Source organism: Xenopus tropicalis, chromosome 8, assembly GCF_000004195.4.
Source record: "Xenopus tropicalis strain Nigerian chromosome 8, UCB_Xtro_10.0, whole genome shotgun sequence".
NCBI lineage: Eukaryota > Metazoa > Chordata > Amphibia > Anura > Pipidae > Xenopus > Xenopus tropicalis.
Genome location: NC_030684.2, coordinates 104915588 through 104938398, shown reverse-complemented (window position 1 = coordinate 104938398; position 22811 = coordinate 104915588). Strand labels below are relative to the sequence as shown.

General features: G+C 37.8%; 1 protein-coding gene across 1 annotated transcript in view; it reads right to left on the bottom strand.

The window, feature by feature from the left end:
• The window catches only part of sptbn5 (spectrin, beta, non-erythrocytic 5), a 132828-nt gene that overhangs the window by 23600 nt on the left and 86417 nt on the right, over positions 1 to 22811 (bottom strand). The window contains exons 35-47 of the mRNA XM_031891412.1: positions 14651 to 14755; positions 12684 to 12872; positions 11349 to 11507; positions 10634 to 10825; positions 10024 to 10119; positions 9234 to 9352; positions 7890 to 8004; positions 6275 to 6388; positions 5817 to 5938; positions 5350 to 5512; positions 2658 to 2846; positions 2074 to 2151; positions 400 to 572 (exon numbers count right to left, since the gene is read on the bottom strand). Coding sequence (XP_031747272.1) covers positions 400 to 572; positions 2074 to 2151; positions 2658 to 2846; positions 5350 to 5512; positions 5817 to 5938; positions 6275 to 6388; positions 7890 to 8004; positions 9234 to 9352; positions 10024 to 10119; positions 10634 to 10825; positions 11349 to 11507; positions 12684 to 12872; positions 14651 to 14755 — 1814 coding nt within the window. The remainder of the gene's footprint in view (positions 1 to 399; positions 573 to 2073; positions 2152 to 2657; positions 2847 to 5349; positions 5513 to 5816; positions 5939 to 6274; positions 6389 to 7889; positions 8005 to 9233; positions 9353 to 10023; positions 10120 to 10633; positions 10826 to 11348; positions 11508 to 12683; positions 12873 to 14650; positions 14756 to 22811) is intronic.

Below are 22811 nucleotides of genomic sequence, written 5' to 3'. Positions count from 1 at the left end.
AATGCAAATGTTAAAGCATAAACTAATTTACCCTAGATTTTAACTTCTTAATTACTCCTGGAAAGAATCTTGACGTTTAGTTACAGTAAGGTTTGGGGTGAACAATTATTTACTGCCCTGGTTATTCTAGAAACTATGGCTGAAACAGTATATGTCTACAGTTTTGTTATGAGCGAAGAGGGGTGGCCTGACCCCCATCGATAAGAATGTATTATGCCTCCATTTTTCTCTGTAAAATCTTTTTAGGAAAAATAAACATTATAGATCCCTACATATAAGAGCATGACACAATACTTTGGCTCTAAAGAATACTACTTAATTTCTCCCTCAATTTAAAAAACAAATACAACCATATTTAACTATTTGGTTTATGTGCACGCACTGTAGAAAATCCCATACCTCTCCAGGACTGCCTGACATTTATTGGCAATATTCTCAGAATCATAATGCTGGTTCTGCTGCAGCTCTCGGGCAAATGTCTCCATGTCATCAATTTTATCCATTTGTGCATGGAGGGCCTTCTCAAATATCTCATGTTTTCGCTGAAGGTTCTCAACACTGGCCACAGAGTCCTATGAAAAGAAGGCACAGGACATACTTGTAAATCTGTTCAAAGGATGTTGCTCTGGTGCTAAAGGGATACAGCTGGTAAAGTATAGAACAAATACCAGATGGGTAAAATGTTTTTTACTTGCTGCATTTATGACATAAAAGCTTGTTTATGAATGTAAGCACAAACAGAAATATTTAAATGCTGTTCACAAAGATATTTGTATTTGTAATCTAGTGTCAATACAGCAGGTACACATGCAAGTCGCAAAGTACAGGGCACATGAATGCTAAACAGCCCTGGGAACACATACATACATGAAATTATGAAGTAACTGGAAACATACAGGTTAGGCAATGGTTTATAGATTCACTTTTTAATATACAATAAAGGACACATACATGAAAGATCCCATAAATACATTACATGCCTCCTGTTACATATGCTGGCAGCCACATGGATGAATGCCAACTGAGAAACCCCCCTATGACTACTTCCATGTGTGCATTGTTGGCATCTGGCCAGTGCTTTATATAGAGCTCCATGGGCGATGGATGACAGTGTTACATCTGTGTTGCAGTCTGTTAGCCTGGGAAGCAGTGTCATTGCCTATCACCAAATTCCTACTTAAACCATCAAAATAGCTCTGCTCCTGACCACACAAAACATTTAGGGGTCACACTGAAAAACGTAAAAAATAAGGCAACAGCTTGTTTTTAAGACAACAGAGCCATATAATACTTAAAGGGGAACTCCAGCTTATGAACCAAAATTTGTTAACGGAACAGTAACACCAAAAAATGAAAGTGTATAAAAGTAATAACAATATAATGTACTGTTGCCCTGCATTGCTACAACTGGTGTGTTTGCCTCAGAATGACTACTGTAGTTTATATAAGTAAGCTGCTGCGTAGCCATGGGGGCAGCCATTCAAAGGAGAAAAGGCACAGGTTACTTAGCAGATAACAGATAAACCCCCATTATATGGGGCTTATCTACTAGTTATCTGCTATGTAACCTGTGCCTTTTCTCCTTTTTTCCAGCTTGAATGGCTGCCCCCATGGCTACACAGCAACTTATTTATATAGTAGCTTTTCTGTAGCAAAAACACCAGTTTTTTGCAGAGCAACACCACATTATATTTTAATTACTTTAAAAGACTTTAATTTTTTGATGTTACTGTTCCTTTAAAGAGTCCCAAACAACACAGAAACCCCTAATATACCTATCACTGTAATCAGTTCTTTCGGAAAGTAGGAATAAATAACATTTTTATATGCTAAAATCCAGCTGCAAAAGTTGTTTTTGGGTGGAGTTCCCCTTTAAACTAAAAAGTCAATTATATTAGAACTACATATTTTAACCTATGTTTTCTGTCTTTTCACATAAAAAAGTCAAACCGTGATTACAAATTGTCACTACTATGTTGTCTTATTACAGAATTGTTTGAAAAATAAAATACAGTTATGTTGCAAGGTGACAATCATATCAAACACAGCATCTGCGCTGTTGTGTCTACCTACCCCAAGATCATCATTTGCCAGGAATGCTTCTTTACTGTTTAGCCAACTCTCATTCTGATCCACAAGGCTGAAAAAGATCTAAAAGAAAAAGATGAATTAAGCTTAACTGCACACCAAGGCTGGACAGCAGGGCTGCAGCAGCCATGGGAGATGGGATGCTGGAACACTGACATGTAATGGGAAGAGGTGCTTCTCCTGGGAAGAGTTTGTTTCTAAAAACCTCCTGGAACATATCAGCAATAATGCCAACATCTTTATATTCATCTGATATAATCTCCATAAAGCCAGTACCATTTGTAGTAGTCATACACTTCAGTACATAATAAATGCTTTGCTTATAATTGTAGTAAATTCCCCTTGTTTCCAGATGTAGTTGAATGCAGAAGGGATTTATATTTTTCATAAAACCTTTTAACCACAGCTCCGTTTTGCACTATTCATAATCTTTTTCAAACAATGGGACAGACTCAGTATATGTCACCCTATGACATATGGGGGTTATCATTTACCGTAATGTGGAAAAAGCATGCACTTTTTTATTCTAGATATTCAAAAAGATTGATTTTCTTCAATTCAAAAGTCACCTGCAAATCCCGGGCCTGGCGTAGCTTCAGGTTGTTGTCTCTCCAGGATTTTAGCAGCGCATTCCAGGCTTCTTCAGCTCTTGATAATGAAAGCTGGATTTCCTCAGAGGCATAATGCCTTGAACGACACAGCTTCTCCCCAGAACTCTTGATAGAATGGTATCTCTCTTCTCTTGCTTCTATTTCAGCCTGAAATACAATATTGTATGTCAATATATTAACTAAGAATGTTTACATTTGTTTTTCAAGACGTAGTAGGCAATGTGGAGCAGCTACTAGTGACTGATATTGTTAGGAACTTCAAATGTCAAGTTCCAACAGTAAATAAATGGATACTTAACCCAAAGTATTAATGGAAGAAGTAAGAAATCTACATATGTGTGAGGAGAGTTCAACTTTGAGTTGTGTTAAACCCTTGGATACCACGTATTGGACTTTCTGAACTCAGCTTCCTCCTTGGTCCTGACTTCAATGCAGATGGGGGCCCTTGGGCCTTCACAACATGGAGGTGGGTAAATACAATAGCTTTGCTCATTAAGCATACAGCTGTCATGCTTTAACATTAGTGGGGTAAACAAAAAAGTACAAGTATTTGAGCTTCTATAATACAATGAATAAAATGACTTAGATAGAATCATTGTGTTCTACCATTATACAGTAATTAAGGAGCTCAAATATGACCTAAAAGTTGAAGTTTTAACTTTATGTTCACTAAGGATTTGTATGTGAGGTTACTAAGAGGCAGCAGTAGTGAAACAGCGAAAGTATTGATAGAGTCAAAAAGAACTTTGTGTGCAATTTAATATTTAAATTATCATTACAGTATTACAATTGCATGTAATATATTGTCCCATTATTCTAATACGTCATAACATTCCTATTGAAATTCTAGTGCTAGTTAATCCAGAGGAAGGAAGAACATGACCCAAACACATCTAGAATTTGCCTGAGAAGGGAAAAACGACGTCTTGATTTCAGAAAGGCAGCTGGGCTGATTCTGCCAGTAAGAACATTGTGGGGAGAGCTTTTCACAATTTGACCCATGTCACTATTAAAAAAAAGGATCTACATGATCCCTCTCTTCTTTGTGAAGATCTGTTTTGGTCTATCAGCACTGTCAGTGGGTCTGCCCTTTTGTGTCTCAGTGGAAAATGTAAGTATGAAATTTAAGATGAATTTTTAGAGATAACCTGGCCATACATGTAAAGATCGACTTGTTTGCTGAAGGTGCCAATCAAGTGGATCTTTTACCGATACGTCCACCTTGAGGTAGGTAATATCAGGTTGGGCCGATCTTTGGCACAAAGGCCAAGCTATCGGATCCCAATGCAATGCTGTTAGATTTTCAAGCGTGTCTGTTTGCCATCTGGGTGATTTTCGGCCAATTAGCTACTGGAACAGTATGTTGGGAGCTTATGGCCAACTTTACAGTATTTTTACAGCAGAAAACTAAAACACTAACCATAGAAAAATAATTTGCAGCAGCGCAGTAACTTCCACCTAGAATTATACATAACAAATAAATGTTTCAACTCTTCTTGGACAGTTATATATGGATACATTTTTCAAATTTAAAATTCATGGATCACATCATGTAGCAGTCCTTTTTACTTGCACCATTTTGAAATACAATAATGTTACAGTTTTGATATTAACCAGTACATTTGTAATAAATAATATATAACAACCGTGACCTAAGTTAAAGGAGAAAGAAAGGTAAAAACTAAGTAAGCTTTATCAGAAAGGTCTATGTAAATACAGCCATAAGCACTAACAGAAACGCTGCACTGAGTTCCCTGTCAAAAGAATTCTTGTGTCTGTAATTCATGTGCCAGAGACATGCAGCTCTCCCCTCTCGCCTCTCCTGCTCCCCCCACCCTCAAGAATGCTAAGAACTCCCTTCCCCTTAGGAATTTGGATCTGAGCCAATCAGCAGGAAGCTGACTCATAGTCTTACAAACTGAGCATGTTCACTTGGTCTGGGTCTCGGTGCAGGAGTGAGGCATTATGGGAAATTTCTTTACACAGCTCAGCATTTTTTCTTCCTGTTTGGCTTCTGATCAGCTGAACAGGTGAAATATGGGGAGACTTAAGGGCACTATTAAGACAATGAAGGTATGCCTGCATCTTGAGATTAACTCTTTATTAGCCTTTCCTTCTCCTTACATATTCATTTATATGAAATAAAGTAATAAAAACTACTTAATAGTGATAGGCAAAATAATTTGGCGGACATGGATGGCAAATTTCTGCGTTTCACCATTGGTGGAATGTTTCGTGAAACGGGCGACAACATTCGTTGTGGGACAAAAATGGTTGCCTGTGTGCTTAAAAAAAAAAGTAAAAAAAATTACGCATGTGACAATTTTTTGTGACGTGCAACATTTTTCCCGTTTTGCAAATCTTTTGAAAGATTTGCAAATTTTTTTCTGCGAAGCAAAACAGGGCAGATTCGCTCATCACTACTCCCTAATAAAAATTGGCAAAGATATTTGTGGCCATCTCATGATTTTTGATTTCCAGTATTTTGTGTTTTTCTTTAAAAAATTGTACCAAAGCGATGGAACACTTTTACTGCCCTATGTGGCAGTCAATGAGACTGATCCATCCTTTTATGGAGAGTACATTTGGGCTGCTAAAAGACAAATTAAAGTAAAATACTAAGTTCAATATTCAAAATGTATTCACATACCTTTCTTTCTTGGTGTTCATTAAATCTAGCTTCAACTTCATTTAGGTGCTTTGGCAAACCACTACCTTCATTGATGGCTTGCAGTTTCTGTGTCCAGTTCAGTAACTCTCTGATATCTGTGTTAAACCTCTGTAAATGGTAAGAAGCGTCCAGTTTCTCCCTCCTGAAAATCAATAAAATTGATCACCGATTGTGTCCCAGTTTAATTTTAGCTGATAATCATGGTGTATATATATATATATATTATAGTATATTAGTGGGAACCAAACCCTAGGAATCAGACATTATGTAAAGTGTTGGCATTGCTTAATGCTCCTATATTCTAGGCTATCCTTGTGATGTCAGACACATTATTTTCGGTAATGTATACTCTTTTAAGAAATGATTACTCAAGCAGATTTTCATGGAGTGGTGTTTAAATATAAAAACACAGTTTGTCCCCCAGTAAAGTGCAAATTATTTTGTACCTCTCCTGAGTTTGCACTTGGAGCTTCTGCCAGTTGTCTGCCATTTCTTTTTGCTTTGAGGTCAGACATTCGCTCATTGACTGGTTCTTTTTGGACAGGCGGTTGGCTTCTTGATGTAAGTGCTGCAAAGGGATATTTATATTGAAGAAAGAGTTTTAGTTCCTGAAGCCACTTGGCAAGTATACACTTTTTCCGAGAATAATATGGATCAGGGCCCAATAAAAGAAGGAAATGGATAATAAACAGCAGCTCAAACTGTGGCTCAGTCTTTTAAATATTTAACTCTTTGACCTCAGGTAGACTGAACCTCAATGTAATCTAGGCATGTAACAGGAGAATGAAAACAACCTATGGAAACATGCTTTTATTTTGCTTCTGTCATGTTTCATTTCATCCATTCATTCATTGGATTGCATATAGACTTCTGCATGCAGCACTCATCTGCTTTCATTCAGTACCTCTTTTTGAGCCTGAATGACCTTGATGTCTCTCTCAGTTTCTTCATGCCTGCGGATCAAGTTTTCAACACTCTCCACGTCTTTGCCATAATCAAGGGACTGCATAAGCACACTCTGAAAAACAACAGTTGCAAAGGTGGTAAGGAAAAATGTAATAACTGGAGTAAGCTAGCTCAACAAAATATACATTCCTGACCTTCAGTTATATGGCACCGATTATTTGTTATTCAGCCTGTTCAATTACAGGTTTGTAATCTGCAATTACAAACCTGTGTATTGCAATGTACTTAGTACCAATTTTCAGAAGACCATGGTGTAACAAAACAACTAGACCCCCCCCCCCCCAAAAAAAAATGTTTGGAACCTAAACATTGCACACAGTTTTTAAAATTCAGAAGAGACAGGGTTGTATTTAAGTCCATCGTGTCCATACTCCATGTATGAGAATTCGAATTTTATTCAAACTGAATGCAGTTTGCAATGTTTGCAAAAGAAATTACAAATATTCTTCATAAATGGTGAAAAAGTAGGAAATTACAGTAAAAAAAATGTACACTGTATTTAAGGAAACATTTTTCTGCTATATGGTAATTGAAAGCTTTCCTTAAAACAACCCACAAAAGTAATGCTGGAAACCTCTAAAATAGGGTACTTTGGCATTGGACAGTAGCTTGGCATTCTGTGATCATAAACAGATTACCTGTAAATCCCTACTGCTTTTATTACACACAAATTGCAGTCAAAATGGCATTTTAATTGCAGGCAAAGTGGAAATTTTTATTGCCACTGGATGTGCCCGTTGTAATAGATGCCAGAAAAATGTGAGAAAAAGTAAAATTTCTCTTACTATGAAACACTGGTCTCCAAGATGAACTATAGAAAACAAAAGCAAAGATCTGATTGGTTGCTATGGGCAACATCACTGGTGACATTTGTCTCCAATGTTAATAAATACACCTCCTCATTATTTGAGAAGCAGATCCGCTTCCATAAACTGCTCCTTGTGCTTGCACTGAAAACTAAAGCTTCCACCTCAGTGCAGGCACATACAGCGGAGTGGGGTGCAGAACAACCAGAAAATACCTGTTTTGGCATTTTTCAGGCTGACCTTTTGCTGCGAGCTGAGAGAAGTGGACAAACCGCTCCGTGTACTCAGGGCCTTAGGGCTTAATCTTGTTACTGTGGTCTTCTACCTTAGGTTCTCTAGCAGCATCCACTAGGCAAGGCATAAGTACAATTCCTTATGGTAGGGATGGATAACACCTTACATCCCAACAGTATTATATGCTTGCACAGAGTTTAGTGATTGTGAAATAACCCCAAATGTATGTAGGAAGTACTGCACTATGCATTATTCTAAGAAGAAAAAAGCTAACTATTAACAAGGCACAATTTTCATTTCTGCTGCTACAGTTCTGCTTTACTTTTGATTCCCATTCCTCAAATTACTGAATATTTGGTATTTTTATTAAAAAATTGTTTCTTATAAAAATCAGAAACTAATGTAAATATGTGAACCAAAATTATATAACAGTGCAAACTGTAGTACAGTCCCAAAATACTCCCTTCCTTTATATATAGTTGGCATTATTCAACAGATATGATATTCCCATACCTTTTCACTGATTCTCTCATTAACATCATCAATTTCCCGGATCAAGGAGTGAACCTCTAATGCTCCTTCCAGAGCTTTGCGGTATTTATTTAGGTCCCCATGGAAACTGTTCCATCTAATGGGAAATGAAGGGACAGTGTAAAGGAGTTAATAAACTTCCTATGCCGGCTAACAAGATTCATTTCTTATTAATACTTACAATGAATAAAAAAATCCAGTTTGGGTATTAGTAACATTTAAAAGGCACGTGTGATACAAATACTCTGCACCTATGCAAATGCTCAGTTTTATACAGATAACTCAGTTTTTGTTTTGGTGGTTCAAAGAAACAAAGTGGAAACTTCGGCATGATACATTGCATTAAAAACCCCAAAACACCTCATTCCTTTTTCTTTCTCTCCTTATCTTTCCCTATCTTTCTCTTTCCCTCTCTTTCTTTGTTAATGTAAATGTAAAAGTTTATAAAAAACAAAACAGATCTCCAGCCCCTTTTCATCCTGGGTGTAATGTATGTGCTGTATATGGTGTTTATGCTGAGTAATGCATAACCAATTAAAGCTATGAGCACCTCCCCAAAGCCTTATTATAATGCACAAAAGCCATGAATAACCTCTAAAACATATCCTTTTGATAATGTACTGTTCTTAATTTTTATGTAAGTGTTGTTATTGTGTTATGTGACCTATAGAAATTTGTCAATCCTAAACAATACAACCCTTATTTACCACAGATATTTTAAGAGATTATAAATCGCTTTGGAATTTCATGACCTTTCTATATATTTATATTGAACTACTGGGAGTACATAATTCTTATATATATATGGGAGTTTGTTAAAATATACGAGATATGTGCTAAGACTGATTATAATTACAGAGTGACAAAAGAGGTAAACAGTGCCCTGTGCATTGTAGCTTAAAATTTAAAATGAGGAATGTGCACAAAGAGTAAGGTTGGCAAACTCAAGAGTCAGGAAAGTGTGGATTTGAGTATTGTACCTTAGCAAGGGGGCAAACGAAGGAGTGAAGACATAGCAAAGCTTCTCTAAAGAAATGCATTTGAAGGCTAATGTGACCTGTAGCATTCCTCTTGTGACAAAAAAACTGCTGATGGGGAAATGCTATTGACAGCTACCCATGGCTCCAGTGACTTCAATGGGAGCAGCAGGTGGTAGTCTAGAGGATTCTCTGTCAGCAGAAAAATGCCTACAGAATATCTTCCCCACAAGACATTAGCCAAAGAGATTGTTTGTAATCAGCAGGGTAAGTCTGATGGAATGTGAAATGGAAGGGAATAGATTTTCTTGTTCTGATCTTTGTGGACAGCACAAAGCAGGACACTTACTTGTTATTTAGCTGCTGCCTCCTCATGGAAATTGTCTTCACCTCTTCTTTGTTTTGTCTCTCGAGTCTTGTGGCTAATGCATTAATATCTTTTATATGAGCATCGTCCACAGTCACGTCCTACAATATTTACCAGTATGGATTAATAGGGATTTTCCTCAACAGTCTAAACTAATTTCTGTCCAATAAATGACACATTATTTGGTGATAGCATTCTTATTTTATTAAGGTTGGTAGGAGAGATCGAGTTCAACGGTGTTCAATAACTACTAACTAAAAGGAGAAGGCCCTGCATATAAACGTGAATTTTATTCCCAAAACTGTTATTTTTCCTTCAGAAATTATAACCCAGAGACCTACTTGTCTCATAGGGATATATATCTCTTTATGTATGTTCTAGCAATAGCATATGTTTAGAAAAGAAATTCAAGCGTTGCCTAATGCTACAAACAATGCCGTTAGGTAATGCCTTTACAAATCTTGCTGTATGGTCTCTGGTGCAATCATCGGTGAGAGTTGGGAAAGAAAAGGGAGGGTATCAATGTAAAAATGGTGTGAATAGACTAGAAAATGGGATGAAAAAAAGAAATTTATAATATACTACAGACAAAGCATGAGTAGTAATAGAAAGCCTGGGGATGTCAGAAGTGCGAAAAGTATCATTATACAGAGACAAAATAATTTAATGTGGTCATAAAATAGGAGACAACTTGTTTTAATCCAGAGAAACCAGTCAAAATAAGGAAAAAAAAGGAGTAGGGGGAAAAAAAACGAAAAGAAAAGTATCTTACACTAGAGCCTGCTCCTCGAAACTCATTCAGCTTTCTCATTAGCTGTAGACAATGTTCATAGTCTTCACCCACATCACCAACATTTATCATAACTTCCTAAAAAGACAAAATAGCAGCAGGTTTAATTTGCAGAGATGAGTTCTTACTTGCCATTTTTTTTTCAAAAGAGACAAAACAATTTAGGGTATCTGTAATCCTAATCATGACAAATGTATTCCATCAAAGTATGTTTTTTGGTGAAGCAAAGCTCCTGCTTAACATCATTTGTTCTGCTGTGTAAGACAACAATGCCACATACTGAGTTCTTTCTGTATCATTTTAATATATATGATTTTACTGTTCTGGACAACCTTCCATATATTCAAAGAATGGATCGTTATAGGGAAAATTCATTACAGTACAAATGGATTCCAAAAAAATTGCACATGTACGTATGTTTAAGTCAAGGAAAGGACTTTTCCAGACAAAAGAATAGGCTTCATATTCCAATTGGAGCCCTTCAACTTAGTTACACAGGGACATTACTGTGCAGAATTTATGAAAATGATGGATATTAAAGGGAAACCTCAGCCAAAAACTATTTTTTTAATGGACTTAAGAGATTCCATACCTTCTCTCTGATCCAAGCCTCGACCTGGTCAACTTTTTGTAGGAATTCCAAAAAGTCCCTGTTGTCCTCCAGCATTTTACCACGAGCAGCAACTGCCCTTTTAAGTTTTTCCCATTCTTCATGCAGCGCACGGCTCTTCTGGCGAATCTCTGTGGACTTTGGGTGGTGCTGGGACAACAGTGAGTTTCCTTTCTGCACATAAGCAAAGACATAATGACACATTATTTCAGTTTTCAAATATAGGGTCAAATCTTTTACTGACAGAAATTTTCCTTTAGCATTGTTTCCTCATATGTAGATCACAAAGTATATATTTTAAATATAATCTGTTCTATCTACAAGTTACAAAAAGAGCGATTATCAAACCAAAATGGTAGCAAAAACACAGTGTCACATTGTTCTCTAGGTTACTGTATTACATGTCTATTGGAAAGCACAACATACTGTGTATGTCAAAGTAATTTTGATTGGATAAGGATGTGCTCAGTGACTGCAATAAATAGCAACACTGCAACAAATACACAGCTGGAAAACTCCTGTACTGTACACATGAGTCATGTCTTGGGGTATTGTAGCCAGAAACCTATGCACACAGAACAGCATATCACAAATAAGGAGCCACACTGGGCCGAAGTTTGTAATGCAATAGTTTAGAACACCATGATTATTTGGTACTTTCATTACATTCATAATAACAGGCTATTCCTTTATTCACCTCTGTAACATCCTGGATGTTCTTCTCGTGGGCCAGGATTTCTGCCTCAAACACCTGATGCTTTTGAAGCACCTTTAGTTTGCTCTGCAGGTCCATGGGGCCTTGCTGGTGAGTGTTGTCATCCAGTTTCTGCATGCGCTCGTTGATCCAGTACTGTGCCTGCAAAGTGAGAACAGTAATTGTGAGAAGGATGTTTTTGAAGAAACATGCACCAAAGCATTTTACATCTTTATTTCTAAAGTAGTAATATCTACACATCCACACTGTATCATGGCATATTTGATGGCCAATACATTGAAGGTATTGCATCCAAGCCACACAGTGACTTGTTTTCTAGCTCTTGTTTGCAATAAATAAAGCAAAAAGCCTGGGAATGTTCCTGAGAAAGGCTGAGTTTTGTTATGTTGCTATAGTAGTGTATAGTCACAGAGAACCTTCACATAATTTTTTTTTTCTTTGTGGTAAGCAATTATTTAGTACCTCCATTTTGTTCATTTTACTAACTAGCTGACTCACTGCTATCTGGCAAATTATATAAATAATCCATACACCAGTTCACAGCGGTCTATATGCAAATGCATTTACTTTGACTTTCAGGATCACTTGGATGTCTTCCTTGATTTTGGGTTTTTGTGTAACATTGCAGTCAATAATTACCAGTGACTAAAGTCCACATGGTCTACTAGCAAAACCCATAATCCTGTGTGTGGGATTGCCCTTTGGTATTGCTATTTGTACACAATTAACTTTACCCCAATAAACTATGTTGGAGCACTACTTGTTGTAAAATAGCTTAAAGCACACACATATATTGTATAAGTACCAGGAAAGGTAAAGTGGCACAAGTCACATGTGCGTAGGCTTACTGCAATGTTAGGAGGGACAAGTCCTGTGAATTTATAGCCATATGTGATGAGCAGTTTTAACCAAAAGAGGTGCAAGTGAATCTGACACTATTTTAAACACATGGAGGCTGTGCCACTAAATTATTTTTGGATTTTATTTCAGATATCTTGGCTTTAATTATGTTATACAAAGATAGCTTGCTCTGAAAACAGCACATACCATTTATCACAGTTCACTAGAGGGGATCTCCCCAGTTCTCTATCTATCTACTTTATTTCTATCTACTTATTTTTACGCTTTGATGCCTCTACATTTAAAATAGAGAGGTATGAGATTTACTTTGTGTGGCGAACTCTGTTTTCCTCCTTTGATAAATAAAAACCCTCTCAGTAAATCTATGGATTAATGGTACATTTGCAAACACATTTCATTAAGAAAAACACTTTAGCTTCCTAATATAGTGAGAGAATATCCTGAATTTGTCATTACTTCTGTAAGGTTTTGGTAGAAGAGAGCAAGCAGCAGTGCCGTATTCAGCTCGTCTTTCCGGGCCCGGCTGAGATCTTTTACTTTCCTTCTCCTCTCCAGTACAGATCTGAGCTTTTGCTGTATCTGCTCTCTCTCTGGCCACTTGCTGCTGTCCTGGAGCTTGTTGGCCTGATCCTGTAAGGACACCACCTGAAATAGATATAAGAATGTCAATATTGGTGAATTAAAAATTCCAGCAAACATGATATATGGTTTGGTATTACTACAGTTAATGATGCTAAAATGTAGTACAGGTATGGGACCTGTTATCCAGAATGCTCGCGACCTGGGGTTTTCTGGATAAGGGATCTTTGCATAATTTGGATCTCCATAACTTAAGTCTGCTAAAAATCATTTAAATATTGAATAAACCCAATAGGCTTGTTTTGCCTCCAATAAGGATTCATTATATCTTAGTTGGGATCAAGTACAAGGTACAGTTTTATAATTAAAATTAAATAATTATTAAATAATATGTAAGGAAATTATTTTTAAAAATTAGAATTATTTGCTTATAATAGAGTCTATAGGAGATGGCCTTTCCATAATTTGGAACTTTCTGGATGATGGGTTTCCGTATAAGGGATCCCATACCTGTAGTATGGGATATGCCTTGACACAAGCCTTAAAGTTTGACTGCTCCTTTCATTGTATACTGGGAGTATGTAAATTGATACTGACTGGGTGTCTAATATTTCATACTATTATATTTCATGTATCTCTGAATGGAAAACAAATCAATAAAAATAATTGTCTAAAAAAACTTGATTTATGGTGCCAAAGTTAAGGACAGAAAGTTACTAGTTAGTGATGGATACTGAAAGAAATGTATCAGATGCCAACATTTGTTAGTAGTATACTTGCTGTGGACAGTCAACATTTTTAAAACTACTAAACCCTCCTAAAATGAGGGGTCCTCAGTTATCAAGCTTATTTGTGAAGCAAGTCATGGAATCCATTTTGTCTCCATGGTGTGAGTGTGGGAGGATATGGCTAACAGGAAATGGACAGTTATCATTAAATTTTGTGCCTGGTTACAGTACAGTTTGTACTGTTCTCAGGCATTCTGAGTAGGAGATTTCCTCATCAGGGCACAAGCAGTTGAGTAATCTTACAGTTAGAAGGTGCTCCCTACTTTTAATTAATGTCAGACAGTTTGTAAGTCACTGTAATATTTAGTCCAATAGAATGTAACCCAGAAAATCACAGTCCTTGAGCTATATGTATAGTTTTCCTGTGCCATTTTCCTCTCAGAAGCCCTGTTGTGGAGCAGGAGATGAAGGACAGGCCAAGGTACCTGCTTGGTGCCCCACCATCCTTGTGCTCTAGGCAGGTGCTTTATGTCATTGTTGGAAGAGTTTTCTCTGTTAGAAAACTTATCGGACAAGTATGCTTTAATGGAGAACTGGCCAGAATAATCCCAGTGATAGTTAGCTTGACTGCTAAAAGTCATGTTCACCAGAAAATTAACTATATAAACTGACATTATAAGACTTTGAAATTGTTTTTTTTTTATTTATTTTTGCAGTTTGATAATTATATTAGTTCCATAGCTCTGCCATTTGGCTGTTAGGTTTCCAAATAGGATTATTTTTTAAAATGTATTATTAATAAAAAAGATATTTTAAAAAAATCTTGCTACAGATTAAATCTGATTTCTGCTGACCCCCCAAGTAGCCATAACCATAGCCATAACCATAGCGTCTTAAAATTTAGGTTAGGCAGAATATTATCATTGTTTTTTCTTTATTTAGAAAGCACAGTTCTTTAGAGATTTCCTCATCAAACAAAAAAAAAGAAAAGGAAAGGAAAAAAGAAGGCTAACTGCAAATTAGCTGAGAATATCAATGTGTGTATCACAGTAAAATTGATTCTCAGATGAGCACCCGGTTTGAAGATGGAGAGAGAGCTCTGGTGCGCCTCCTTACCTTTTCCTCTTGGGATGCAAATAGCTTTTCAAATGCTTCATGTTTTTTGATGAGTTGTTCTATTTCCCCTGAAGATGTCCCTAGGTCACTTGATTTCAAAGAAACCTGCCAAAAGCACAGAAAAAAATGTCTTCATTTTCACAGCTGTTTAACAAACAGAAGTTTTAAATGGTCAGTAGGAATCATGTCTGTTGGCACACAAACCAATGGCTCACATCCTGTTTACAACTAAGGCTAGTGGAACATGGGTATTTTGACTTCCACAGTAACAAACAGGCTGAAAACAGCAGTGGCCAACTGGCCAAAATGGAGTGGTGGGGCATCTGTTACTGCTACATGTGCTTTAAGCAGCTTGTGTCTCATAGTTTACTATGGGGCATTTTGACCACCCTAATTCTAGTGGCAGTCAATCCTCCCCCCCATGTAATAAATCTGAGATTTGGTATGATTCATGATATCATAGATTTTTAATAATCACCTATTACCTATAGGTATTTTAATTTCTATAAAGTTTAATTTGACTTACCGTATATAAGTTTAACAATAGTCATTTGAAAGCAATTCAGGCATTTGTTTTTATTAACCTTCTTACAACTAACCAGTCAGATGGCATTGGTTCCTATGGGTTAAAATTAATCAAGTTTTGTGAATTTTCCAAAAAGCAAGCCAGCTATGGTGCATGTAACATGGTGCATGCAACATTGTAAAAATAGCACTGCCCGCTGTCCCGGATTCATTGTTAGATGTCCCGCTTCTCAGCATTGCCATTTAATTGATTGCTGTGCCTGCTCTGCTCCTGAAAAAAAGCCTGCCCCCTTAACTCTTGAATCTCCCCTGCTACCTCAAGCTCACAGGTTTACCTTGATGTTTAATTGTCCTGGGAGGAGCATTTGTGACAGGCAAGGGTCAACTATCGCCTTGGCGGGCATTCCTCTCCTTGCTCCTGCTCAACGGGTCAGGGGCTGAGGGTGCGCTCTGTCTTTTATCAGGCAGAAGAGGCTGCTGTTTTTATTTGTGTGCTGGGCAGTTTCACCTTTCCACCCCTAACATATATCTCTCACTTCTGGGAATCTCTGGCAGAGCAGAATAGAATCCGTTCATAAAATATAGCAGACATTTAAAAGGGGCCCTTATAAGTTTGGGAACCTTAGGCCTTGTTAATATGGCTAAAAATTCAAGTGGTACATTAATATTGTTTTGCTTTCAAGTGATTAAGAATAGAAGCAAATAACATAGATTTATGTACCACTAGAATTGGCCCTGTTTATAACTTTGGAAAATGCACAGAACTGTTGGCATGTCTGAAGTTGATATGCCCTTTATCAGTTTCATTTAGTAATTTTACTGGCATGTCTGGGGTTAATATGCCCTTTATCAATTTAATGTAGTCATACTGGCACCTTTGAAGTTAATATGTCCTTTATTCTTTTTATTTAGCGTTTATACTGGCACATCTGGGGCATGTAAAGTGGGTGTGGTGTGTGGGGGAGTGGTCACACAGCAGGTGTGGCCAAAAAAAATTCCCACACTACCCGCGTCACATATTTTTGTCCCTCTTTCTCTTAATGAATTGTTGGGAGGTATGATGTGGGTCTCATAAAACAGCTCATACTGTATATAAAACCCTGCTTCACCCTGCTAACAGTTTTCAAAAAAATTATATTTTTTTTAGCAGTATGTGCTACTGGGTAATTCTAAATAGCAAATTGCCATTTTTGTTACTGCCTCCTTGGTTTAAACGATTTTGGTGCACACAAACAAACCAAGGGAACACATACATGCTAGGCCCCATCAGCCAATTAATGGACAGAGTTCTGTCTTTTACTCTCACACTACTTCCTGTTACAGTTAGAGCTGCATTATTTCCTGTCAGCTGATCTCTGAGGGAGCACAGAGCCCATCACAAAATGGTGGCTCAAGGGAAAAGATGTAAAAGGGCAATGTTTACTGTTTACTGCCTATCAGGATAAAAATGATATATATGCTAACAATGCACTAAAATAACAACCAAATGATTATTTTTTAAAGAGCCACAGTGGGTGATCTGAATCTTTCTCCAGACCAAATGATGCTTGAAGTTGGGATGTTATTGACTGCAGGCATAATGGGATACACTTCACAGCTTACTAACTATGGAGTTGGATTTTTTTAATAGTGATGTAAAACTAAATTGTGATGGTAGCTGCAGTTACCACAGGATGGACATATTCCTTTTCCCAGGGCATTGGAAATGCATATGAATGAAAGTATAAAGCACATTTTCTATGATAATGAGCTACTTGTATGGGTAACCCCTTCCCCACAAAATTGGGCCCCTATGTCTGTATAAGCATACAACACTAGGGAATTTGTATCAGCCATGCTTAGAATTCAGGTCTTGAAATCGCACATCTGGAAAGGAGCTTTTGTTGCATTTTGCACTGTAATGTACTATGATGTAGCCCATTAGCTGGTACACAAAATGGTTTTGTCCTTCCGCCGAGAAAGAATGAATCCCCCAGTGTACTGCTGGGCATTATTTACTGCATAGAAATAAACAGATTCTTGGAAAAGAACTCATGCCAGAAACTTTTCATTTCAAGACATGGTTTGGGTCTTAATAACAGATGTTCTCCCCGCTGCTATATTATACCCAATATTTCTGGAATTCTCTGTGCATGGGATAAGGCCTCAGGCTATATTACTTTCTGTGAAGAACATGGGACCAGGGCAAAACTGCAAAAGCTGTCATTGATTCATTCTCATGAAACGCCAACAAAAACTCTGTTCTGCCACATTTTTTCACTTAAGTGAACCACCTATATCACACGCCGATCTGTTAAATACAAGCAGCTGCAGAAATAGAAGGAAAAGGAATAGCATTTCCATCTCAGGAGGCTTTGATTCTAACCCTTTCTCTGCCAAACAGGGTGATAAAAGGGGACAAGCTTTCTTAAAAAAAGTACATTGCAATATTACACAATATTCCAGTGTTCTGGGTTATTTCATGATTTATTTGATGATCATAGATTTTATGTATTTAGACTTATCTGCTCTGCTTTGGCTATGCTTTCTTATCTTAGTCAGATTCATATCTGAATCAGTGGCAGCCAAACACAAACTCCCCCCTGGCATTGTTCAGGATATGTAAATAAAGGAGGCAGAACACTGGCTTCTGGGTGAATGTCAGCCACAGCTTTATTAGCATGTGTATCCAAGGATCCTTGCCCCACCATGTTTCAAATGAGTGGTGGGCGTGTCCTTACAGTCCCTGCCAGAAGCACAGTAGTAGGGGAGTAGCCAATCACAGCCCTGTAGTCACACAAGCAAAGGCAGGCTTTAGTTCTCTATCAAATCAGCCTAGCTGCTGATTGGTTCCTATCCTACAGTGCAGTGTGCTGAATGCCGCCAGCCTGCACAGCCTGGGAAAGGAGGCAGCAGGAAGTGGAACATATGGGCGGAACTAGTAGGTTTTTCAGGGAAAAAGACAATTCTAAAGTCAGAATTCCATAAGAGATAAGTGAATTTCTTCTTCCCCTGCATCATACCCCTACCCTTTCTCCGTACCCTGGACCAGCTTTCTCCTGCCTTAATTCATCCCTTCTCACCCAATCACAGCTACATCTAGTTCTGCCAATCTCTATACATAAACCAGTGTAATCTGGCTGCTGGTCACTCAGGTCCTTTGTCATATAGGCCCTGCGCTTGTAGCTCCAGGGCTTTTCTTTTTCATGTGCAACTGGTATGGATTTTTTGCACACAATGCAGTGTGCACAAGGAAGCGATGTGTCTAACATAACTGCGACATACTTGATGCAATTGCATTTGAACCAAAATCAACACAACTTCACATAATTCATCACAAAAGTCCAATTCTTTAAGTGTGGAAGTTCAATTTCCTACTGCGTTTCCTATGCAGGCTAAGAAAAGTGCACTGTGCCTATTGCTGCTGGGGCAAAGGGAACCCTGGAGCTACCCTGGTCAGGAGGTGGTGGTAGCAGCAGGGTTCCCTTTGCGGTCAGTGTCACCAGGTGCTGAAGTTCTCGTTTTGGGACGGAAGACAGAAAAGACTTAGCAGCAACAAGCGCAACAACATGGAAGTGCAAGGAGCAAATTTTTTTAATGAAAAGGTGTTATGTGCAACTAACTACGAGGAAAAGTGTGGGAGCGCAACTCCACTTGCAGATGACCCCTTACATGTGTATCTTTAATCCTTACCATAAAGTAAGACCAAATTGCTGCTGTAAGTACATACAGTATCTTAATACAAGCACAAACAAATGACAATGGCATTTTTATAAAAGCATACTTTATGTGGTAGCTATCTTTAGGCACAGGTACAAGTAAATAGTTTTAGTTATAGAATTCCTTCAAAAATATAATTTTCATTATTCAGTCGTGCCAAGGCTATCTCATGTAGCTGTACTGAGCAAAAATATCTATTGCCAGGAGTTTCTCACCAAGATCGCAAGTACATTTCATACCTAATTTAGTTACATTTGTTTAATTGTAGCACATCAGGTAAAAACACAGTGAATTTAGTGTGTGCCAAGCACAGCTAGTCGGCCTGGATGGGGTTAAGAACTATTGGGCTACTCAAGTTTTTCATGTGACGTTTTGCAAAGAAGACCTGACCTGGTTATGTGGTTCTTGTAACATTCTGCCCCAGCTGAACTCTCATTCTATCAGATCATAAAATGCTGCCCTTGGGGTGTGCACAAACACATTAGGTCTCGAACACCATTCACAGGAGGGATTCCCAGCAGGGGGGATGGAGGCCTGGCACGGGAAGGAGAAACCAACAGCTGGAAAACTGAACTGGAAACCTAAGACTAAACCTTGTGTCTAGGTCTGGATGCTTCGCTGTTATTGGATAGGGTTATATTAAACCACACCAGGCTATTAACTTGATAATGTATTTACTCTGTACAGTGTGCCTGGCTCTCTTTAACTTTTCCACTGCTGACTGGTATGTTTACTAAGTAGATTAACTGTTTCATACTTCTGCTTTGAACAATGCTGGGGTTTTGGAAATAAATGCTTCTGGAAAAAATGCACTTTTAAAATAAAAAGAAATGGGTGCAAATTTTATGTATGGGTTGTCTCCAGTACATGGCAAACTGACCTTAATTACAGTCCCAGCAATGAATGTATGTATGTCTGTATGCATATTTTCCAGCAATGTATTGGCTAAAAGGTTGTACAGTATGTTTCTTGTCATGGTGAGTGAATCAGTTGTCTAATAAAAAAGCAGCACCAGCCTCATTTAGAAATGTTGACTGATACTCTGTTTTCTCTGGTATATATGATTTCTCCTAAGAGGCTTTAAGGCTCATACATATCTGCAAAAGCAGTGGGAAACTTGTGCTTTTCCTCACAGTTGTGTCTAAAACCACTTTCATTAAAGGTGCTTGTGTCCAAAAGAATCTCTGCACTTTCATATACTTGCACTCAGTGCTGATCAGTCCTTCCCAGGGACAGAACTAGGTGTAGGCAGACGAAGCACCTGCCTACGGTGCAACGGTGGGGAGGCACCAGGCAGGTAGCTCTGCTTTCACCAACCCCCAGTTCCAGGCCCTTTCCCCCACTGCATCACCCCCTCCAGCAGCCCAGCAACCCCGCCCCCCATGTGCATGCATTTGTGTGCTAGCTGTTGCGTAGGGTGCCTGGCTGGCTTGGCCTGGCATTGGTCCTTCCTGCCTTTTTGTTCCTGCGTCAATCGGTATAGCGCAGTTGCACCTAAAAAAAACCCTTAAAACACTGCCAATTAGATCATTTGCATGCCAAACACAGGAACTGATGTGAGCAAACACCAGAACTGATGCCAGGCAGACTGCAAAAGTATTTGGCATAAATGCATCCAATTTACAGTAAACGGAACATGCAGTTGCGTGCATTTTGACAAATCAGACACAGTTGCACCAGACACATCCCAGTTGAGTCAGACGCAACGCAATTGTGTCTGATTAAACACCTACATTTGACCCAGAATGACACATAAATTCTAGAAAAACACTGTGCATTGTGGGAAAAATCACGGCAATTGTGTCCAAAATTGCACTTTGCTCACTGCATTTGAGTATGTGAATCCCCCTTTTATCTTTTACACAAACTAGCATTACTAGTGCAATTCTAAGCCAGGGAATCATACATTATTAACTAATATGGATAGAGTTACAACATGCTGCAATTTTAGACCAATGCAACCAATAACACAAGTAAATATTATCTCAATTCATCTCATATATTTGAGAATATATATATATTTGATATTTTGTAGAATCGTATTCATCAATGGGTGAAAGTTAGAACTCACCATTTGATAAATATGCTTCTAAAAATCCCATAGGGATGAATAGAATGTGGGGGACTTTTTATGTACTGTATTAATAAACTCACATTTTGATAAATCTGCCCCATAGTGTTTACATATAACTTTGCAGTCTTGTTAACCAGGCATCTTTATCTATCACCTTAATGCACACGTGTCTCTGGGCTTTGCATTAACATTACATAAATATTATTCGAGTCTTCTTGAAGGCTTGTTTTTTAAGAAAATGTTTATGTGCTTGTGATCTGTAATCCGTATACAGACTCTAGCTACTGTAGAGAACTAATCAGGGATGTTAAATTAGAACCAAACAACATGGCAGATACATAGGCATCATACTTTTTCTAATCCTGACACTCATTTCCTAAACACGTTTTCAAAATTTCTGCAGGCACATTTGAAACACTTCTAAAGAAATTCTTTGAGCACCGAGTTGCTTTGATGGGAGTAATTACGCTGGCTTTATATTAACGTGCATATACACAAACTCTTAGGCACTGCAGGTGTCACAAATAATTCTGAATCCAAGTGAAAAAAAAGCAAACGCTCTCTTCATTTCTAATCCTTTAACAGAATTAGTTACCCGAGGAAGGAGAAAATGTGCTTTTACATTTGCAGTTACATGAATCTGCTGGGCTTGGAACCTAAATAAAGCTTCTGGTACCCTGCCAGGTTTTAAAGTGCAACATTTGGCAAACTATTCCTCATAACTTTAATTTATGTTTTCATTCAGTTCTGATATTTCAGATCTCATTTTTATAAGACCACATTTATGTCTCATATTTTCTTTGGCAAACGTCACGGCTGCCTTGCCTGTTTACTTCTGGAAAGCAGTCCGTCTGCTGACATATGTGCATGGTAATATAGAGGGCCAATGATACTATAAAATGTTACTATAATAATCTCCCTAAAGACTTTGTTACCACAGTCATTTGCACCCATGCCATGTCTTTAAAGAATCAGTCAATCTTAAACTGAGTTAAAGTGAAATTCTCTAATCTATTAACTTTGACTTCAATAGCAAAGCAAAACCATAAAAAACGTAACAAAATCAATACAAAATTAGTATGTAGACAATTACACAAAGGCTTATAGTGGGATATTAATGTCAATTCTTACCAAGTAAACAGTGGAGACCTGGGTGTAGAAAAACCCAGAGTATTACATGTAATATTTGTATTTTTTTTTTTTTGTCTATGTAAAGTTGGGAGGAACACGGGTCAAAAAAATTTCATTACGGTAATGATGCTTTATTGTTATTTGTATATGACAATAAAACTTGAAATAGATCTCTTTTTAGAATAGCAACATATAAAACACATTTATATATATATATTCTATGTGTTACCAAGCATAAGTGTTTAGTATAATTTTGTAATATTTATTTTATAAACAAGTTCTGAAATTCCAAAAACAAGTGGCTCCTAATATTAAGGCTTTGAGATAAAATATAAAATGAGACATGATCTAGACACCAAATTTGGAGTCAAGATGAGGAGGAATGGCCCACCAGTTAAGGCAGGGATCCCCAACCTTTTTTTTACTTGCGAGCCACACTCAGGTGTAAAAAGAGCCACACAAGCATGAAAAAGTTCTTTGGGGATGCAAAATAAGGGCTGTGATTGGCTGTTTGGTAGCCCCATGTGGGACTGCTGGCCTGCAGGAGACTCTGCTTGGAGTAAAACTGTGTCTCTGTGCTTCCAAAACTTGCCTCCAAGCTAGAAATGTAAAAATGGGTACATACTTTAAGGCCACTGAGAGCAACATCAAAGGGGGTAGTGAGCAACATGTTGCCCCCGAGCCACTGGTTGGGGATCACTGAGGTGCGACAACACAAACCAGTAATAATTG